Below are 21789 nucleotides of genomic sequence, written 5' to 3'. Positions count from 1 at the left end.
GACACAGGTAGACACAGGGAATGGAACTGAATGAACCCAAGGTGTTAACATTTTGTTTCACTACACATGAGGGAGAAGAATAAGCCCTGCTATAGTGTTGGCCGGAGCATGGCGACTTACGCCACAGGCTGGGTTGCCAGTTAGTCTCACTGTGACTACTTGGACACCTATTTTTACTTGGACACACTATTCAAAGGGCTGCATGGGAACCAGAAACTTGGCCTCTTCTGATAAATGCTTGGTACCTGCTATGTAAAAGAGAGTTGGAGGTTTCTGTTTCTTTTGAACTGACAGAGGAAAGAGGAAGACAGAAAGGGCTGGTGGCCTTGGGTAGGGCTTTCAGTAGTTGTACAGTACTGGGCAATTCTTAGCCTGCGCTGGGTTCTAGCCTTGATTAGAGATAGTCTTTTTTAGTGTCACTATGTTGCCCAGACTGGTTCTGAATTCCTCGCCTGAAGTGGTCCTCCGCCTCAGCCTCCCAAAATGGTGGGATTAGAGGTGAGAGCCACAGTGCCTGGCCAAAGCCCGTTTTGATCCTCATTCATATGTCATTGTCCTTAGAGAGGTTGTCAGCTGGGAAAAGTTATTCTGGGCCCTTGAGGCCAGGGTAGATTCAGAACTGAGGATACCTCTGTGTATCATGTGATACCATTCCAGCCACTTGTCTTCTTCAGCTACTCCAACCTGCCCACCCCTCTAGAACCCAGACTACACCCATGAGCAGCAGTACAGAATTCCCAGGGCCTTTCATAACAGCCAACATACAGCTTACTGTATGTCAGGTACCTTCCAAAGTGCTGTACACGTGTTAATTCAGTTCCTATGTGAGGTAGGTACTTTTTTTCTTTTTTTGAGACAGTCTCACACTGTCGCCCAGGCTAGAGTGCAGCTGTGCAATCTCGGCTCACTGCAACCTTTGCCTCCCTGGTTCAAATGATTCTCCTCAGGCCTGCGCCACCATGCGCAGCTAACTACATTTTTAGTAGAGACGGGGTTTCACCATATTGGCCAGGTTGGTCTCAAACTGACCTCATAATTCACCTGCCTCAGCCTCCCAAAGTGCTGGGATTATAGGCGTTTGCCACCATGGCCAGCAACGACATTGGGGCACTGCTTAGAAATGGGAACAGATTAAGAGTCTTGGCTGAGCGCCAAAAAATTAGCCAGGTGTGGTGGCAGGCACCTGTTGTTCCAGCTACTCGGGAGGCTGAGGCAGAGAACTGCTTGAACCCAGGAGTCAGAGGTTGCAGTGAGCGGAGATTGTGCCACTGCACTCCAGCCTAGGTGACAAGAGTGAGACTTGTCTTAAAAAAAAAAAAAAAATCGCATTTGAAGGCAGATGGGAATTCTGGTTCCCTGGCCTTTATCTTGGCCAAACCTAACTAACTTGAGCCTTGTTACCTTCATGGAAGATCTCTACGGTATTATCAAAAATAGTAATCTTGTACTTAAAACCTTTTCCTTTGCCAAAACCAATTAAGTCCTAGCAAGTACCTCCATAAATCAGGGTCTACATGGGAGAAAGGTATCAAGGGCCAGGGGATGCAGGTGGTGAGACCCTGGGGCTGAGCCAGCTCCGGGCTCTGCTGGGATTCCCAGGCTTCTTGGGGGTGTGTGTGGTAAAAGGAAAGTCTGGGGAGGGAGAACTAGGCTTCTCTGAGGGCTGAACCAAGCCCAGCAGGGCCAATCGTTGGGCAGGCGGAGTGGAGAAGTAGGCCTTCTGCTCTTCTGAGTAGCGCTCCTGGGGTGTCACAGCATCCCGGTAAGTCCAGTCTCGCCAGTGGAAATTGAAGCCTTCGAGTAGGGCGATACGGGCAGCTCTTGTAGGTACACAGTCATGAGGTTTTCTGGGTGGCAGATCTGGCACCTCTATCCCTGGCAGCAGCACTACCCCTCGAATGGCAAACCAGCCCCCAAATCGGGGGTGTATGCACACACCTGATATGTGCTGGGGAGAGGGTGAAGAAAAGCAAGGTCACGGAGGTCCCCTTGGCACCAAGTCCAACTGCCATCATTGCAAGCTAGGCCTGTTCATTTATTTCCCACTCAGTGTACGCTGACTACATAAACTTCTGTCCCTTTCTTGGCAAACCCTTTCATAAACTATTCTGAGCACAAGGAAGGGCTTGGGCTTCCCAGTCTCACCACTATTCGGAACACGGCTGTGCCCCCTCTATCCTAAGATGGTTCTGCAGACTAGGTTTTCTGATCTCACAAGCTCCCAGTCAGACAATCACATGTGACAGGACTGCCCCCCTGTCCAGGACAAAGCTTATTTGTTCTGGGTTGTGTCAAACAAATCCATCCAGGGAAGGCTGAGGAATGTGGGACCTGGTAGGGAGAGGCCTTTACCAGTCTGTCTCAGTCTCTATTTACATTTTCCCTCTCACCTGGTTCCCCCATGGGTCAGCCTCCACATCTTGTCGTTGGTAGTAGTAAGCAGCCCCTGCCACATGGGCTGCTGTCTGGGCCAGGATCTTAGGGCGTCGGTTGGGGTGCACTTCGTAGTCAGCAATGACTTCTATCTGCAGCTCTGGGAGGCTCTGGAACAGTGGACAAGATACAGGTACTGTCAGCATGAGGGGAGTTATGACCTTATCCTAGGGAGCCCTAGTTTGTTTGTGAACATGGTCTTGTCCTCAGAAAGGAAAACATGACCTTAACTTGGGAGGCTCCAGTGTGGACATAGTTATAGTTATTTCCAGAAGTGCCCATGTTTGAAGGGAAATACCCAAGTCCTGGTGTGGAGGAAGGCATGGCCAGCTTTGGGGAGATCCAGTGGGTGTGTACATAGTTATGTGTATATGTGAGTGTGTGTTGGGAGAATATTGTTCTGTCCTCAAAAGGACAGCATAAAGCTTGCAGGTCTAGGGCAAAGCAACACCTGGGGAATGTTGGACTCATTCCTATTCCACTTGGAGGCCAAGGAAAAGCTGGTCTGAGGTTCATATAGTTGCCCATCAGTGTAGGGTGAGAGAGACTGATTACACACTGGGGTACTGGTAGAGGAGGGTGGTGGAACTTGGGTGTGTGAGAAGGCAGAATGAGGAAAGATCACAGAATGTCAAGCCTGACTTTAGGACATTATTTCACCTTTGAAGTGGCTCCTAGCCCTAGGTCTAGATCCTGCATTGAGCCTGGAGGAACTGGAGGCAGCTGTGGCTTTGGGAGATGGGGGAAAACAGCCTTCCTCACCTCTCTAACACGGCCCAGATGGTAGGCCACACACTGGTCCACTGGGTCGGTCAGCATTCGGAGGTGGCAGCTCTGCAAGAAGGGCTTGAGGGCCTGATCAAACATGGCAGGTGTGCTGAGTACCAGGAAGGCCAGGGTAGGTCCTGGCAGCAGTAGGTGGAAGGCTGGAGGCAAGAGTTCATTGTACCATGCCACCTGAAACAGAAAGTTCAGGCCAGGCTGGAGAGGGCCAGTCTAGGCCTTAGCCTGGCCCACACCTTAACCTTCAGGCCTCCCACTTTTGCCCCAGCCTCCAGCTCACTCATTCAGTGAATTTTCACTGATGCTATGTGATTTATTTTTACGAGCAATTCAACTGAATTTGACAGGGAATTAATTATTTTTTGAGACAGAGTCTTGCTCTGTCACCCACGCTGGAGTGCAGTGACATGATCTTGGCCCACTGCAACTTCGGCCTCTCAGATTTCAAGTGATTCTCGTGCCTCAGCCTCCCGAACAGCTGGGATTACAGACGTGCACCACCATGCCTGGCTATTTTTTGTATTTTTTTTTTTTTTTTTTTTTGAGACGGAGTCTTGCTCTGCCACCCAGGCTGGAGTGCCGTGGCCGGCTCTCAGCTCACTGCAAGCTCCGCCTCCCGGGTTCACGCCATTCTCCTGTCTCAGCCTCCCGAGTAGCTGGGACTACAGGCGCCCGCCTCGTCGCCCGGCTAGTTTTTTGTATTTTTTTAGTAGAGACAGGGTTTCACCGTATTAGCCAGGATGGTCTCGATCTCCTGACCTCATGATCCGCCCGTCTCGGCCTCCCAAAGTGCTGGAATTACAGGCTTGAGCCACCGCGCCCGGCCTATTTTTTGTATTTTTAGTAGAGACGGCGTTTCGCCATGTTGGCCAGGTTGGTCTCGAACTCTTGGCCTCACTAGGACCCACCTGCCTCGGCCTTCCAAAGTGCTGGGATTATATAGGCGTGAGCCACCGAGCCTGGCCCAGGGAATTATTTATTTATTTATTGAAGGACTGACTGATAACAAATAATTCAGGCCTCATCCAACTGCAAATGAACCAATGAAAATGAAAAACCCTGCTGGGCGTGGTGGCTCACAGCTATAATCCCAGCACTTTGGGAGGCTGGGGCAGGTGGATCACCTGAGGTCTGGAGTTTGAAACCAGCCTGGCCAACATGGTGAAACCCCGCCTCTACTAGAAATACAAAAATTAGACAAGCATGGTGGCACTCGCCTGTAATCCCAGCTACTCAGGAGGCTGAGGCAGGAGAATCGCTTGAACCTGGGAGGCAGAGGTTGCAGTGAGACAAGATCGTGCCACTGCCCTCCATCCTGGGCGACAGAGTGAGACCCCGCCTCAAATAATAATAATAATAAAAGAAAATGAAAACCCAGGAATGAGGCCCCACAGAGCAGAGTTCCTAAATCCACAACTGACTGAGGTGCATGAGGGCACAGGAACAGTCAAAGTGGCTGTCAATGCACTTGTCCTCCAAGTTCAACACCTTGAAGGTATTCTAAGACAAAAGCAAGACTGGAGATTTCTCAAAGCAGAATCAACATATGTTGCTATAACAGTTGTTCAGAAAAATATTGTTAATCTGGAGAAGCATGTTGCTGCAGCCGAGCCTGAGAGGGAGAAAACCACCTGAACCCTCAATGCTGTTTATGCCACAGCCCAACTCATCCTCAAATGACACAAAACGATGTGGTTCCACCAGTCTCTTCCCAACCAGCACTTCTTTACCCTTTTGATATGTCGCCAGGGGAAACTATCAGCAGCAGCAAGCTATGTCTCCATTGAAGATCAAGGGGTTATAATAGATGAAAACTTCACTATGTCCAGAGCATCTCCATATAGACAGATCAAAGACAACACCATAGTTCCAGGCTATATAACCCTAACTCTAGAGATGAATTTGGAGAGAACAGGCAGTTTCTTTCCTTTTTTTTTTTTGAGACGGAGTCTCGCTCTGTTGCCCAGGCTGGAGTGCAGTGGCGTGATCTTGGCTCCCTGCAACCTCCGCCTCCCGGGTTCAAGTGATTCTCCTGCCTCAGTCTCCGGAGTAGCTGGGACTACAGGCGCGTGCCACTACGCCCAGCTAATTTTTGTATTTTTAAGAGAGACAGGGTTTCACCATGTTGGCCAGGATGGTCTTGATCTCCTGACCTCATGATCCACCTGCATTGGCCTCCCAAAGTGCTGGGATGACAAGCATGAGGCACTGCACCCAGCCCAGGCAGTTTCTTAAAATATTGTTTTTAGGCTGGGCATGGTGGCTCACACCTGCAATCCCAGCACTTTGGGAGGCTGAGGCAGGAGGACTGCTTGGGGCCAAGAGTTTGAGACCAGCCTGGGCAACAGAGCAAGAACCTGTCTTTATTTTTTTATTTTAATTAATTTTTTTTTTTTTTGAGATGGAGTCTCACTCTGTTGCCAGGCTGGAGTGCACTGGTGCAGCGTCGGCTCATTGCAACCTCCACCTCCCAGGATTCAAGTGATTCTCCAGTCTCAGCCTCCTGAGTTGCTGGGACTATAGGCGTGCGCCACTACGCCCAGCTAATTTTTGTTTTTTTTAGTAGAGATGGGGTTTCACCATGTTGGCCAGGATGGTCTCGATCGCTTGACCTCATGATCCACCTGCATCGGCCTGCCAAAGTGCTGGGATTATAGGCGTGAGTCACCGCGCCCGGCGAGAACCTGTCTTTAAAAACAAAACAAAGCCCCCCCACCCTTTTAAAAAAATGTATACAGTCTCACTGTCACCCAGGGGCTAGGGTGCAGTGGCATGATGTTGGCTCATTGCAACCTCTGCCTCCTCGGTTCAAGTGATTCTTGTGCCTCAGCCTCCCAAGTAGCTGGGATTATGGGCGTGTGCTACCAGGCCTAGCTAATTTTTTGTATTTTTAGTCGAGACAGGGCTTCGCCATGTTGGCCAAGCTGGTCTCGAACTCCTGGCCTCAACTGATCTGCCCACCTTGGCCTCCCAAAGTGCTAGGATTACAGGCGTGAGCTTCCACGCCAGGCCAAAAAAACCATTTTTATCAGCTGATGAACTGACGCTGACAAACAGGCTAGAAATATACTTAACCTCTGACTTGAGCCCATCAGGGGTTTTCCTGCTTTTTTTTTTTTTTTTTTTTTTTTTGAGACAGTCTTGCTCTGTCACCTAGGCTAGAGTGCAGTGAGGTGATCACAGCTCACTGCAGCCTCAACCTCCCTCCCTCAGGCAATCATCCCACCTCAGCCTCCCGAGTGGCTGGGACCACAGGTGTGAACCACCACACCCGGCTGGCTAATTAAAACAAAAAAATAATTTGTTATAGAAACAGGGTCTCCCTATGTTGCCCAGGATGGGATTTTCCTGCTTTTGACAGACTTTCTTGTTACCACGCTCAACACCCCTAACAGGAATCTTGTATTTGTTTTTTTTTTTTTGAGATGGAATTTTGCTCTTGTTCCCCAGGCTGGAGTTTGTGGCGCGATCTTGGCTCACTGCAACCCTGCCTCCTGGGTTCAAGATATGTCTGATCCAGTTTTGTTTTGTTTTTGAGATAGTCTTTCTCTTGACCAGGTTGGAGTGCAGCAGTGCCATCTCAGCTCACTGAAACCTCCGCCTCCTAGGTTCAAGCGATTCTCCTGCCTCAGCCTCCTGAGTAGCTAGGATTACAGGTGTCTGACAGCACGCCTGGCTCATTTTCTGTATTTTTAGTTGAGACGGGGTTTCGTCATGTTGGTGAGGCTGGTCTTGAACTCCTGACCTCAGATGATCGACCCGCCTCCGACTTCCTAAAGTGCTGGGATTACAGGCGTGAGCCACCGTGACTGGCCAGCAAGCTTATGTTTTTGAGGTTGACCAATCAGCAAAGCAAATATGTGATTAATGTAAACTTTATTTTCAGTTTTAGAACACACAATATTTGCTTTTGTCCACTTGGCCTGGACATCCAAGAAATTGGATTCACCTATAACACACTGTCTACACCCACATTTATGCACTGAACATGGAGAAGAACTGTCACAAGAAGCCTGAACCAAAGACCTGTAACATAACCTGCAATGAACTTGCTAAATCACATAGTTGTGGAGGTTGCTGCTGTTCACACGAAGTGCTATGGATATACCTGCATCACTTACTGGGGATTTCTGACTCATAGTGCAGAACACTTGACACAGGTCTACACAGGCTACCTGGGGTTGTGCATTACTGGGACAGAGTGGGATGACCATTACTCGTTTGATTGTAGCTGGTTTTACTGCTGTAACAGATAAGTGAAGTCTGTGTCGGTGCTCAACTAATAATGTGACTGCTGTGGTTAGGTCTCTTCCCCCTCATATCTACTATAGGTTCATGTATTATATGACAGGGAACTTAGAATAGAGAGGCAGAAATCCCAGCTACTCAGGAGGCTGAGGCAGGAGAATTGCTTGAACCCAGGAGGCAGAGGTTGCAGTGAGCCGAGATGGCGCCATTGCACTCCAGCCAGGGCAACAGAGTGAGACTCCATCTCAAAAAAAAAAAAAAAAAAAAAAAAAGGAAGAAAGGCAGAGAGTTATTGAGTTATTATTATTACTATTTTTGAGATGGAGTTTCGCTCTCTTGCCCAGGCTGGAGTGCAATGGTGCAATCTCGGCTCACCACAACCCCCACCTCCGGGGCTCAAACAATTCTCCTGCCTCAGCCTCCTGAGTAGCCGGGATTACAGGTGCACACCACCACGCCCAGCTAATTTTCTATTTTTAGTAGAGACGAGATTTCACCATGTTGGCCAGGCTGGTCTTCAACTCCTGACCTCCAGTAATTCACCCACCTTGGCCTCCCAAAGTGCTGGGATTACAGGTGAGAGCCACCACGCCCGGCCACAGAAAGTTCTAATAGGCAGAACCAACTAAGAACAGCAGAAATGACGGTACTATAGCTAGTACAATGACAGGGTCAGATGGGGTCCTCTGAAATTAGAAAAGGCTTCCTTGTGGCTGGGCACGGTGGCTCATGCCTGTAATCCCAGCATTTTGAGAGGCCAAGGCGGGCAGATCACCTGAGGTTGGGAGTTGAAGACCAGCCTGACCAACATGGAGAAATTCTGTCTCTACTAAAAAAAATACAAAATTAGCTGGGCGTGTTGGTGCATGTCTGTAATCCCAGCTACTCTGGAGGCTGAGGCAGGAGAATCACTTGAACCTGGGAGGCAGAGGATGCGGTGAGCTGAGATCGCACCATTGCACTCCAGCCTCGGCAACAAGAGCAAAACTCTGTCTCAAAAAAAAAAAAAAAAAAAAAGAAAAGAAAAGAAAAGAAAAGGCTTTCTTGGATGCTAAGTCTTGAAGGCTAGAAAGTCAACTGGTCAACTGTCAGGTTGATGTGGGGAGGAGAATCTGGTGTGCATTTATTTATTATTTATATTTCACCAAAAAAGGCATAAACTCACTGGTATGTATTTTAAAAAGAGGTCACAGACTGAGTGCGGTGACTCATGCCTGTAATACCAGTGCTTTGGGTGGCCAAAGCAGGAGGATCACTTGAGGCCAGGAATTCAAGACCAGCCAGGGCAACAAAGTGAGACACTGAGTGTCGGTGCATGCCTGGAGTCAGTTACTTGGGAGACTGAAGTGGGAGGATCACTTGAGCCCAGGAGTTTGAGGCTGCAGTGAACTATGATTGCACCACTGCACTCCAGCCTGGAGGACAGAGTGAGACTTTGTCTCTAAATAAATAAAGAATAAAATAGGGCCGGGCGCGGTGGCTCAAGCCTGTAATCCCAGCACTTTGGGAGGCCGAGACGGGTGGATCATGAGGTCAGGAGATCGAGACCATCCTGGTCTACACGGTGAAACCCCGTCTCTACTAAAAAATACAAAAAACTAGCTGGGCGAGATGGCGGGCGCCTGTAGTCCCAGCTACTCGGGAGGCTGAGGCAGGAGAATGGCATAAACCCAGGAGGCGGAGCTTGCAGTGAGCCGAGATCGCGCCACTGCACTCCAGCCTGGGCGACAGAGCGAGACTCCGTCTCAAAAAAAAAAAAAAAAAAAAAAGAATAAAATAAACAGAAGTCACAGCATAAGCAAACACACTGGCAGAAAATTCCTGGGCATATTTGAAAATTGTCTAGTTTGGTGGAAGTGAAGGGTCTGTAGAGGGAATCAGAGGGAGAGAAGGCTGGAGAGATCAATAGGAGTGAGATTTTGATTGGCTTTGAATAACAATTTAAAGAATATGGATTTAATTTGGTGACAGTGAAGAGCCACTGATGATTTAAGAAGTAAACTAGCATGATCAGTTTTAGATCAAACTGGCTGCAGTGTGGAGGATGGACTGGAGGTAAAATGACAGCAATGAGGTTATTACAGTAATCCAAGTGAGAAATGGTGGCCTGGACCACAGCATAGACGGGTGGAATAGAAGGGAATGGACTTGGGAGATTCAGTAGACAGTCTTATAGGTCTTGTGGCTGACTGGATGTGAGGGTAGGGAGGTGAGAGGTAGGAGCCTAGGGTGACAGGCAGGGCTGCAGTTGGCTTTGTTCAGTACAAAAACTCCTAATACCCAGGTCTACTCAACTTGCCAGATAGGTATTTTCACTCTCCCACATACCTGCCATCCACTGAAACAGTGTCTCAAAGAGTTAAAGGTTGATCTACAACAAATAGCTTTTGTTTTCTCAAAAACCCAGTGTCATACTATTGGCTTCTAGCACATCAGGCATCAAGCCCTTTTACTTGGTAACACCACACCACTATCTCCACACTTTTACTCAAGCCTTTTCTGATATTTGGGATGTACATAACCCTCCTTCCTTCCAATCTATCTTTTCATATATAGCTCAATTCCATTTTTTCTGGCAAGACCAGTCTCAAGCTAGACCCAACCTACTTCTCCGTCTATATCCTCTCCCAGGTCTGCTGTGAGCCACTCGGTGGAAGGAATGGGAAGTGGGTAGTCTCTTAAGCAACAGGCAGAGGGCTCAAGCTGAGTTGATTTAGCTTTGTAACTTAACTGCTCAGTGCACAGGGCACTGATGTGGGGAAATGTAACTGTGTAAATGGGGGTTGGGGTGCGGTGCTGAGATTGCTGTGCCAGGCGAGTGTACAAAGTTTCATTACCCAGTCCAGCACTGATGACTGAAAATATCATGAATTATCCTTCTGTTGGTAGAGGGAACAAACCAGCCAATTGTTTGCCTGTTCATCACCAGGAATGCCCATCCCTCTTCAGCTGACCTAAATCATAGTTATGCAAACCTTCCAGGCTTTGACCTCTCCTAAATCCTTTAGAAAGTTCCAAGGTGACTCTGCCTCACAGGTCCCTTTCTTCTTGTAAATTATATAGGTGACAATCTGAGACACACACGTTACAGGTCATATGGTGTCTCCTGTTAACCAATCCAGCATTATACTATATGGGGGTAGAAGGACAAACATGGGACAACTTTTTTTTTTTTTTTTTTTGAGACGAGTTTCGCTGGTTGCTCAGGCTGGAGTGCAATGGTGCAATCTCGGCTCACTGCAACCTCCGCCTCATGGGTTCAAGCGATTTTCCTGCCTCGGCCTCCCCAGTAGCTGCGATTACAGGCATGCACCAATACGCCCGGCTAATTTTGTATTTTTAGCAGAGATGGGGTTTCACCATGTTGGCCAGACTGGTCTCGAACTCCTCACCTCAGGTGATCCGCCTGCCTCAGCTTCCCAAAGTGCTGGGATTACAGGTGTGAGCCACCACGCCCGGACTCGACCACTATCTTTTTAACCCAAGCCCCCACTGAAACCCTGTCCCTGTTGTCACCTGGACACTGGGCTGCAGGAACCCAGGAGGAGCAGAGGCTCCCGAGGCCTCACGCCAGTTGCAACGAAGCCAATCATATATCTCGCCCTAGAGCAGCAGGAGGGATAAACTAACCTGGAAGGGGTAAACCTCGAAGCCAAAAGGACATAGCGTGTCCTCGATCTTCTGCTTCAGCTCTGCGACTTTCGGCTCCATGGCGCACGTTACACGCTGAGCTTGCCGGGGAATGAAGTCTCAAGGACAATTGTTACGTTTTGAGTCAACTTCGACTCCATTTCCCAGATAGGAAATGGGTAAAATAGCGGGACAGGATTGGCTATGCGCGATGCATCTTGGGATGCGTAGTTTGTTTGATTCCTGGAGACAGCTACACGGAATAAGGAAGACTCAGTTTCCCGGCAAGCTACACGGTGGGGGTGTGCACGTACGTGTCTCTTCCAGGGAAAGGTAGTTCCACCGCCTCCATCGCCAGTTGTGTTAGCGAGAGGCGAACTCAGTTTCCCAGGTGGCGCAGCGGCAGCCAGTCCAAAGTCGGACTTTCAAAACCAACCCGAAGTTTTGAACCCGGCGGCGGTAGTTGTCACTGACACAGGTTTGGAGTCGTGGCGCCAGTGTACTGCTTCTGGGGAGGTCTCGACCAGGTTCTGGCACCTTCAACCCCCACCGATATCTGCGTATCATCAGGGTATCCCGCTTTCCCCCCAGTTTCCCAAGAGCGTCCTTCCTTTCCCTAGTCCCAGGATCGCAGTTTTGGTCTGATAGTGCATGCCCCTACTCCAAGTTGCATCCCCACTACCCTCTTTCCATCTAACGTGGTGGCTTTTCCTGGGCTGTACCTTGGGTATCCCCCGCTGAGAGAGTAAGCACAAGACACCAGGGAGCCAGACCCCTGCCGCTCCCCTGCCACAAGATATGAGTAGGAGCCTCAGCTGGTTTGAGCAGCCGGATGTGCTTCTCAACACTACTGATGGAAATGTGGCCCGGATTAAGGTGAGGGGTTGGTGGAAGTCCCCAGTTTGCGTGGGCAGGCTAAGGGACTCTCAGAGCTCATTGACCTGTGCAACTGTTTCTTTTGTAGCAGTGGCTGTATCCTCTTGGGGTCTCCACCTCAGGTAAGTAACTCTTTCTACTTCCAAGCCCTTTCTCTTTCTGTGCCTTCCTCCAGTGCCTGTATCATCCATTACTCCTTCCAAATTCCAACTCTGTCCTTTCCTTAACTCTGTTTCCCCACACAGACCCTGCACTTAACCCTTCCTTATTCCCTCAGCCGGGGACCTGGCTGGGACCTGGATTTCCTCTCATCACTTGCCTCTGCAGTCAGGAGTCCAAGCTCGACAGCCTTGGGCTTTAGAGACTCCCACAGTCCTACAAAGGCTGAGCTGCCCTGAGTCCTAGAGCCCATCCTCTCTCTGGGATGAGGTTACTATTCTTTGATCCCAGCTTCAATCTCAGGCTCAGGTGAGGCTTGGAATCCTTGGTGTGTATATGTGATGTTTGTGTGAGATGAGGATACTAGGGATTGGGAAAAGCTGTTATACAGTAGCTCATATGTTTTTTTCTGCCTGGGTAGGTGACTGAGGTACTAAGGTAGGCAGTGCAGGGCCTGCTAGAAGAGCAAGAGCAGGAGAAGTACCAGATCAGTATCTTGGAATGTATCTGGCCAGTTATTTTCTTCATATACACAGCTTCATACGTATGCACACAATTTTGCCACACACCTGTTGTGTGTGCACGTGTCTTGTTTTGCAAGTAGAGTATCTAGGGTCTTGTGAAACTCTTAGAGAGGATGATTCCCAACTTGTCCCACTACGGCATCACTAAGGTGGCTGCAGGGGGCCTCAAAGGGGAGGGCTCTTCTCCTGGAGGAATGCCTGGAGGAGCTGAGAAGGTAACTGCAGGGCCTTCGGAGCCAGGTGTGGGAGCAAGCCCAAGCCCAGATGCAAACAGGACCAGGAGAATGCAGTACTACCAATGGCCTTCCTCAGGAACTGCAGACTGAATAAGTGATGGGCAAGCCCTTGCCTTCTTGAGGCCTTTGAACTTTTGGCATTCTGGGAGGCTGGTGGCCTTCTTACTCTGGATTTGTTGATTGACTTTAGAATAGCACTGCTGTCACTCCTACAGTGCTGTGGAAGGAGTCAGAGATTATGGAGAAGGAATTGAAGTTGCTGCAGTACCAGCTGAGTAAGTAAAAGGTTGGGGGTGAATATGTGTTTCCTTGTCCGCTTTTCTGGAAAGTCTTCTTCTTCTTCTTTTTTTTTTTTTATGAGATGGAGTCTTGCTCTGTTGCCCAGGCTCACTCTGTTGCCCAGGCTCTGTTGCAATGGCGCAATCTTGGCTCACTGCAATCTCTGCCTCCCGGGTTCAAACGATTCTTCTGCTTCAGCCTCCTGAGTAGCTGGGATTACAGATGCCCGCCACCATGCCCGGCTACTTTTTTTCGTATTTTTAGTAGAGATGGGGTTTCACCATGTTGGTCAAGCTGGTCTCGAACTCCTGACCTCAAATGATCCGCCTGCCTCAGCCTCCCAAAGTGCTAGGATTGCAGGTGTGGGCCACTGTACCCGGTCTGGAAAGTCTTCTTGCTCTCCCATTAAGTGGCCATGGCTCCAACTGCCTGAGCTACTGAGAAGTGTGGCCAAGTAGTTTGTTGCACTCTTTGCCTCTCATGGTGTGAGTTTAGTCTTTTCAGTCAGCTTGGAAGCTTCCCAATGGCTGAGCCAGAATGTTTCTGTCTCAGTTTTCGGCAGCAGGCTGGTCACAGGCAGGGAGGGAGAAGGAAAGAAGTTGGGGAACAGCCCCCTTACATTCTCTCTCATCTGCGGGCCAACGCCAGCAACTGCTGCTGTAACTGAGCTGGCTAAGGGATGACAGGCTCAGTTTGGCAGTTGGAAGGTAGGACTAGGTTCAGACTTCTCTCTGCATATTTCTCTGTGGAGGACCCTTCCTCTCTCTGTCTATGCTGTTCTGCAGGGAGGCCAGGATACCCTCTCCTGCCCCTGTCTCGATTAATCTCTTCCCTGTGGTGACTCTCTCTCCAGAGCTCTTCTTCCTAACCCTTCTGCTCCCGGCCATGAGAAACTGTCCTTGTCCACATGAGGGTTCCAAGTGTGCTGAAGAGGACAGTCATGGCGAGGGAGAGAGGGAGAGGTTTGGTTCCACCTGAGCCCATGATCTGGCAGATGTTGAAGCAGTTGCAATATGGCCAGGAAGGCAAGGTTCATACCCTGGAGGCTGCCAGGACAGAGGACCAAGATGCCTGGAGGGAACACAACCTCCTCAGGTCAGGGGGTGTGGGTGCTGTGCCAGTGGAGGGGAATTGTCTCACAGGTCAGACACTGGGGACCAAAGTTCAGCTATCCTAGATTTGGCATGGGCTGATGGGGGCAGTATGAGTATCTGGTTGTAGCCCATAAGGGCATTCTCTACTTGATATAGAGTCACTGAGGTACCTTTGTATGTTTGGATGTTAAAGAGGGAGGAGAGATTGGCAGGGCGCAGTGGCTCACGCCTATAATCCCAGCACTTTGGGAGGCCGAGGTTGGCAGATCACCTGAGATCAGGAGTTCAAGACCAGCCTGGCTAACATGGTGAAACCCCCTCTCTACTAAAAATACGAAAAGAAGTAGCCGGGCATGATGGCGGGCGCCTGTAATCCCAGCTACTTAGGAGGCTAAGGTGGGAGAATCGCTTGAACCCAGGAGTCGGAGGTTGCAGTGAGCCGAGATCATGCCATTGCACTCCAGCTTGGGTGACAGAGTGAGACTCCATCTCAAAAACAAAATAAAACAAAACAAAAAAAGAAGGAGGAGACCAGAGTCCTAGCCTCAGGAAGGAGGACAGTTCTGTGCCGGTAGGGCCCCCTTGACACATCATCATCATCTCTGTTTCTGGTTCTGTTCCCCTTTCCAGGACCTCCATACATGTTCTCCAATCTAAGCTGCCTCTGGCCACTACCATTACCATGTCTGTTTCTTCATTCAGTCTTCTGGACAGTAACAGTAGCTGGGAACTTTTATGGAAGCCAGGTGAGGATAAGGACAAGGATTTCCGTTTTGGGGGAGGCTAAATCTGAATGGTACCTGAATGCCAGCTGCCTAATTATTTAACGCTAGGTAGAATGGAGTCTCTGCCTTTCTGTGAATTCATTGATATCTGTTGCTATTTATCCTGTCAGTCCTGTATGTCCCTCTCTATTAGAAAGGCCTAGGGCCTAGTTCTGTGCATATCACAATGCTTGCTGATGACTTGTTTTCTCTTCCCTTTTCCTTCCTCTTAGATCCCCAGAGGAGCACCCTTTCTATACTGGAGCCCGGCAGCTTTCAGCTCCATGCCCAGAGTCTTAAGCAAGAGGGCCTATTCCTTTGGGGCCTCAAGATGCTCCTGAATGACTTGTAAGGACTCGTTAAGAGTAGTGGGATGAAGGCTTCTTTGCCCACCCTCCCCCCCAAGGCCCTCTTTCTGGACTGCCTGCCTCTACCCTCTTGATGTAGCTATTATCTGTCCTCTCTACTGAGGCTTTTCACAGCTTGCCCATCCTTGTTGCCCAGCTTCAGTAAAATGGTTTAACTCTCCCTGATGTGTTTTCTGTGAGTCAGCACCCACATGGGATAGAATCAGCTGTACCTGTTTATCTTCCTGTTACTTGAAGTGCTTTCTATAACCTCTACCCCTGAAATCCAAGTTCATAGACATTTATAGCTATATCTTTTTTTTTTTTTTTTTTTTTTTTTTTTTTTTTTTTGAGATAGAGTCTTGTTCTGTTGCCCAGGCTGGAGTGCAGTGGTGCCATCTCAGCTCACTGCAACCTCCGCCTCCTAGGTTTAAGTGTTTCTTCTGCCTCAGCCTCCCAGGTAGCTGGGATTACAGGTGTACGCCATCACGCCTGGCTAATTTTTGTATTCTTAGTAGAGACGGGGTTTCACTATGTTGGCCAGTCTGGTCTTGAACTTCTGACCTCAAGTGATCTGCCCGCCTTGACCTCCCAAAGTGCTGGGATTACACTTGTGAGCCACCGTGCCCAGCCTATAGCTGTACCTTCTGAGTGCAAGCTCAGTTGAACTTGAAAAGTAATGGGAGCTCCCATTCTGGTGAGGAGAATGAGGTAGGACACTGCGCTGGGGCAGTAGTGCTAGGGGGTGCAAAGGAGGATGAGATATTCTGATGGGACCTGGATCTGGACAGTAGGAGGCTACCTTTCCTCATCTCCAGCTTCTGGCATTTTTTTTTTTTTTTTTGAGACAAGGTCTTATTCTGTTGCCCAGGCTGGAGTGCAGTGGCATGATCTTGGCTCACTGAAGCCTCTGCCTCCTGGGCTAAAGCAATCCTCCCACCTTAGCCTCCCAAGTAATAATATATGGGACTATAGGCACACGCTATCATGCCTGGCTAAGTTTTAAATATTTTTTGTAGAGACAGGGTTTCACCATGTTGCCATGGTGCAACTGATGCACCAACTTCAGGCTCCCAAAGTGTTCGGATTACAGGTGTGAGCTCCTACCGTGCCTAGCCCCAGCTCCTGCTGCTTGAGGCTCTCTTTGGCATCTCCACACATCATCCTTAGCAGCCCAGATTGCATTTCTGTAGCAGCCTGTTCCCTGGTCTCTTCTTTCGCTCTCTCTGCCTCTAATACAGTGGCTTTAAGAATTTTTTGGCTGTGATTTCCAGTAAGAAATACAATTTACATTGTGACCTAGTAAATATGTGTGTAGATTTATTAACTGAAACAAAAATGTTATGATTTAATTTTTATCCTTAGTAGGAGTGATATACAGGTATTTTCTATTCTATTTCATTAAAAAATGCCTTGTGACTCATGATCCTGATCCTTTCACTACTTGGACATCACGGAACATGAACTGCATGGGTCCACTTTTTTTTTCTTTTGAGATGGAGTTGTACTCTGTTACCCAGGCCGGAATGCAGTGGCGAGATCACAGCTCACTGCAGCCTCAACTTCCCGAGCTCAAGTGATCCTCCCACCTCAGCCTCCCATGTAGCTGGGACCACAGGCATGCGCCACCACACCCGGCTAATTTTTTGTTCTTTTTGTAAAGATAGGGTTTCACCATCTTGCCCAGGCTGGTCTCGAACTCCTGGGCTCAAGTGATGCTCCTGCCTCAGCTTCCCTAGTAGCTAGTACTACAGGCATGTGATACGACACCCAGCTAATTAAAAAAAGATTTTTGTTTGTAGAGATGTGTGTCACTATGTTGCCCAGGCTGGTCTCAAACCCTTGGGCTCAAGAGATCCTCCTACCTCAGTTTCCCAAAGCCCTTGGGATTACAGGTCTGAGCCCACACACCCAACCTCAACAGAAATATTAAACAGCAATATGGAAAATTGTTATTTGAGCTGTCACCAGGTGGCAGCACATGATTTGTTGCCAGAAGAATGGTACCAAAAAGCCTTTGGTCAGGGGAACTGGGCTGGGGTGATCTCTCTTCTACCTTCAGAGATCCTGTGAGCTACCAATTAATCTTCCTAAAACACTGCCCTGTTTAGTTTATGGTCCTGCTCAAGAATAGTGCTCACAGCATAAAAAAGGACAAATTTGAATATTGGCATTTAAACCCAACCCACATGCAGCCTCTTCTTTCTCCAATTATCTCCTACCACATTTCTTTCTTTATTTTTATATATTTTTTGGGACAGGGTCCTGCTCTGTTGTCCAGGCTGGAGTGCAGTGTCACCATCCACAGCTCACTGTAGCCTTGACCTCTAGGCTCAGGTGATCTTCTGGCCTTAGCCTCCCATGTAGCTAGGACCACAGGTACATGCCACCATTCTGGACTATATATATTTTTTTCTGTACAGACAGGGTCATGTTATGTTGCCCAGGCTGGTCTCGAACTCCTGGCTTCAAGTGATCCACCTTGGCCTCCCAAGGTGCTGGGATTACAGAAGTGAATCACCATGCCTGGCCATCTTTCTTTCTTTCCTTTCTTTCCTTTCTTTCCTTTCTTTCCTTTCTTTCCTTTCTTTCCTTTCTTTCCTTTCTTTCCTTTCTTTCTTTCTTTCTTTTCTTTCTTTCTTTCTTTTTTTAGAGGGAGACTTGTTCTGTCGCCCAGGCTGGAATGCAGTAGTGCGATCTCGGCTCACTGCAACTTCCGCTTCCCGGGCTCAAGCGATTCTCCTGCCTCATCCTCCTGAGTAGCTGGGGCTACAGGCGCACGCCACTACACCCGGCTAATTTTCGTATTTTTGGTAGAGACGAGGTTTCACCATGTTGGCCAGGATGGTCTTGATCTTCTGACCTCTTGATCCCCCTGCCTCGGCCTCCCAAAGTGGTGGGATTACAGGCGTGAGCCACTGCTCCTGGCCCTGGCCATATTTCTTAAACTTTATTGCCACCAGGAATGCATACCACCTATACTCTTCCAGGAGGATGGAAGTCTTAAGATGTCTGAGAAGGGGTCTCTAACCCCTGGGAGTTTTAATACAGTAAGGCCCATACTGCTTGCTCTTGCCCTCTTTCTGTTCCAGTCTCTTCAGGCATGAGATTATGAGCTCCTGATGTCCAGGCACGTGCAAAGAGAGAATAAATATGTGCCTTGAACAGCGGGCAGAATTCTTAGCTGGGAGCAGTAGCTCACGCCTGTAATCCCTGCACTTTGGGAGGCCGACGTGGACAGATCACTTGAGTCCAGGAGTTACAGACCAGCCTGGACAACATGGCAAACCCCGTCTCTATAAAATATACAAAAAATTAGTCGGGCATGCTGGCGTGCCCTTGTAGTCCCAGCTACCCAGGGAGGCTGAGTTGGGAGGATCACCTCAGTACAGGAGTTTGAGGCTGCAAGTGAGCCATGATCGCGCCACTGCACTCCATCCTGGGCGGCAGAGTGAGACCCTTCCAAAAAAAAAAAAAAAAAAAAAAAAAAAACCCACAGAACAAACAAAAAATCCCAACTTATTCCCCACCAGCTTTCTTTCAAAATCTGTTTTCAAGCTAGCTGAAGTGTTACCTCCTCTAAGCCTTCACTTAACCGAATCTCATAGTCCTGATTAATTTCTTCCCTAGCATTTTTTTAGCTCTACTGATTGCTCTTACTATTTCAAGTCGCTATTATTTATATATTTTTTCCTCCTCACTATACTGAGACCCTGTGGGACGCCGCATTCTTACCGCTTTTCCTTACTCAGCTATACCTTGACCAACCCGAAAGCCGCGCCAGTCTAGTCCATTTTCAATTGGCTTTATCAATTACCAATCATTTCTGTGTTTAACATTTTTATTGGTCCATCTTGTGTTTACTGCCCCGCCCTCTAAGAGGCTCCTGGACTTGGGTTTCCCCCAGGTGTATTCTCTCCTCCTCTGTTCCGCCTTTCCCCACACACTGCTCCTTCTGTTTTTACCTCGACTTCCTTCCTATTGGTTCCTTTCTTCCTCCGGAGTTGGCGCCTACGGCTGTTGATTGGCTTTTCTGGACGCCCATTGTGCCCACCCTCATACCACGTGGCATTCCTAGCGCTAATTGGGTAATCCCACTAGCTCGTTTATCAGGAGTTGACGGTTGATTGGCTACTCTGAGGGAGGACTTGGGGGAGGGGCGTGGTCAATAGAGACCCACCCCCCCCCGCCAGCCCCCCTGCTGGGCGGGGGTAGGCGTTTCAGTCTCTCGCTGCCCGGGAGCTCAGTAGCGTTACCAGCTGCCCTCTTGGTTTCGCTGGTCGGATTGTCCTCCTGGCCCCGCCAAACAGGCGGGGGGAGCGGCCCCGACTGTGGGGCCATGGCAGTGGTCTCCTCGTTCTCCGCCGCCACTAGCCCAGCTGAGTCGCCGGCTTCTGCGCTAGGGGCTCCCACCGCCTCCGCAGGCTAAGGAGCCGCTGCCACCAACGAGCTGTGAGGGTTACTATGTTCCCTCTTTGCCGGCGTCTCCTCCTCTCGCACGCGCAGGCACCCCTCTGGCTGCTCAGTCCTGCCTCAGGTAACGTGAAGAGAGGACGGGGGACACAAACCCGGGCATCCTGCCCGGCCCGCGCGCGCGGCCGCTCCATCTCCTCTGCCCCGGAGCAGAGGCGCCTGCGCCCCTCCGTACCCGACCGGACCCCTCGGCTTCCTAGAGGTCCCCCTCTTAGCGGCGGCGGACGTTCCCTTCTCGGCCGCTTTCCCCTTTCCTTCTCACTTCCCTCAGGCTCCCCGCCACGTCTGCTCCCCCTTAGAACCTGGGAACCCATTAGAAGTTACCTCGCTCGCATTAGGGATCTTTCGTTTTCTCGGAAAACTCTTGTTTCAGGGACTTCCAGCTCCCCACTGAGCGCCTCCCTGCTCGCATACCCGCTCCGGCCTCAGAGTTCTGGGTTCCTTCACTTGACTTCCCTCCGACACACTCTTCCCTCGGAAACGTTTACCTCTACCCGGGAAAACAGTTCCCTCCCCTCAGACCCTACTGGCTTCCCCCTCCTCTTTCCTCCCTTGTCATCATCTCCCTTCCTTTCCCCTCTCTGCTTTTTACTCTTCACTATGAAGACTGGACTAAGCCAGTGTTCAGATTTCGCTACAAGTGCAACCCAGGTTTGTGTAATTTAAAAATCTTTAAATTGTATACCTCTGAGAAGAACTTGCTGAGGAATTTGGACTTTATGCTGCAGGCATGGGGAGCCGTTGAAGGTTTGGTAAGCAGAAGCTTGGTATGATTGCATTATCTCTGGTGAAAATATAGAGGAAGGATTGAAAGTGAAGACCGTGTGCAGGCGGAAAGGCCAGGTAGGCAGAAAACGAGTGTGCTCATCTAGGCGGGAGGGAATGGCACGAAATTCCAAGAGGTTTCAAAATAGAGTTGAGAGGAATAGTAGGACGTTTCTGACATGGCTGATGGTGTGAATCGGTAGTGTTAATTGAAATAGGGAACATAGTCTCTGGTCATACCACCCTCAACGCGCCTGATCTCGTCTGAAATAGGGAGCATAAAGAAGCAATTTTGAGGGAAGGTAATGAACTTGGTTTTGAACAAGTTAAGTTTCAGGGTTTTTTTTTTTTTTTTTTTTTTTTTTTCTAACGAAGTCTCGTTCTGTCACCCAGGCTGGACTGCAGTGGCGCGATCTCAGCTCACTGCAACCTCCTCCTCCCAGGTTCACGCGATTCTCCTGCTTCAGACTACTGAGTAGCTGGGATTACAGGCATGCGCCACCACACCCGACTAATTTTTGTATTTTTAGCAGAGACGGGATTTCCCCACTTTGGCTAGGCTGGTCTCAAAAGTCTGACCTCAGGTGATCCGCCCACCTCGGCCTCCCACAGTGCTGGGATTACAGGCGTGAGCCACTGCTCCCAGCCGAGTTTGAGGTGTTTTTATATCACTGTGGGTAGCTGGAAATTTGGGTCTGAAAATTGGGAGAAAGCTTGGAGCTGGATACGTAAATTTTGAGGGTCAAGAGAATATATGGGGGATATTTGTATGCCTTAGTATTTGGAATGGTAATACTGAAAGATGAGAAGAGCTGTGGACCAGAAGGAGCATCATTGTTTGAAAGGTAATAGACACTGAAAAACAGAGATTAAAGGAATGGGACAAGAACTAGAACATAACAGCATTATAATAGGAGCCAAAGAAAGGATTTCAAGAAGGGAGAGGGATGACTGTCAATGTCATGTGCTCCCGAGGTCCAGCTGAATGAGAATTAAGCAGCTTTTTTTTTTTCTTTGGTAGCAGGGTCTCACTCTGTCGCCCAGGCTGGAGTGCAGTGGTGCAATCTCAGATCCTCCCACCTCAGTCTTCTGAGTAGCTGGCATCACAGGCAGGAGCCACCAACCCAGATAATTTTTTGTATTTTTTTGTAGAGACGAGGTTTCTCTGTATTGCCCAG

At 49.2% G+C, this 21789-nt stretch overlaps 3 protein-coding genes across 5 annotated transcripts in view; 2 read left to right on the top strand and 1 right to left on the bottom strand.

Annotated features, from left to right (window-relative positions):
• Positions 1-1445: 1445 nt before the first annotated feature.
• MMACHC (metabolism of cobalamin associated C) lies at positions 1446-11307 on the bottom strand. The gene is made up of 4 exons (XM_010363062.2): positions 11095-11307; positions 3196-3390; positions 2391-2543; positions 1446-1948 (listed from the first exon to the last, which is right to left on the bottom strand). Exons 1-4 carry the CDS (start codon positions 11173-11175, stop codon positions 1529-1531), a joined length of 849 nt encoding a protein of 282 aa, XP_010361364.1. The 5' UTR covers positions 11176-11307; the 3' UTR covers positions 1446-1528.
• Positions 11308-11404: 97 nt separating this feature from the next.
• Positions 11405-15674, top strand: CCDC163 (coiled-coil domain containing 163). Of its 2 annotated transcripts, XM_030913720.1 has the most exons (5): positions 11405-11970; positions 12059-12092; positions 13080-13164; positions 14893-15008; positions 15260-15674. In XM_030913720.1, the coding sequence occupies exons 1-5, from the start codon at positions 11927-11929 to the stop codon at positions 15365-15367; spliced, it is 387 nt and encodes a 128-aa protein (XP_030769580.1). In that variant the 5' UTR covers positions 11405-11926; the 3' UTR covers positions 15368-15674. The 2 variants fall into 2 exon arrangements, with proteins under 2 accessions (XP_030769580.1, XP_030769581.1); XM_030913721.1 differs by lacking the exon at positions 14893-15008.
• Positions 15675-19562: 3888 nt separating this feature from the next.
• TESK2 (testis associated actin remodelling kinase 2) overlaps positions 19563-21789 on the top strand; it is a 159957-nt gene continuing 157730 nt past the window's right edge. For both annotated transcript variants that reach the window (XM_030942641.1, XM_010363070.2), the window contains exon 1: positions 19563-19910. The gene's annotated coding sequence lies outside the window, so the exon portion shown is untranslated. The remainder of the gene's footprint in view (positions 19911-21789) is intronic.

Source organism: Rhinopithecus roxellana, chromosome 12, assembly GCF_007565055.1.
Source record: "Rhinopithecus roxellana isolate Shanxi Qingling chromosome 12, ASM756505v1, whole genome shotgun sequence".
Lineage (NCBI taxonomy): Eukaryota > Metazoa > Chordata > Mammalia > Primates > Cercopithecidae > Rhinopithecus > Rhinopithecus roxellana.
The sequence above is the reverse complement of the archived record's forward strand: the minus strand, read 5'-3'. Positions and strand labels throughout refer to the sequence as shown.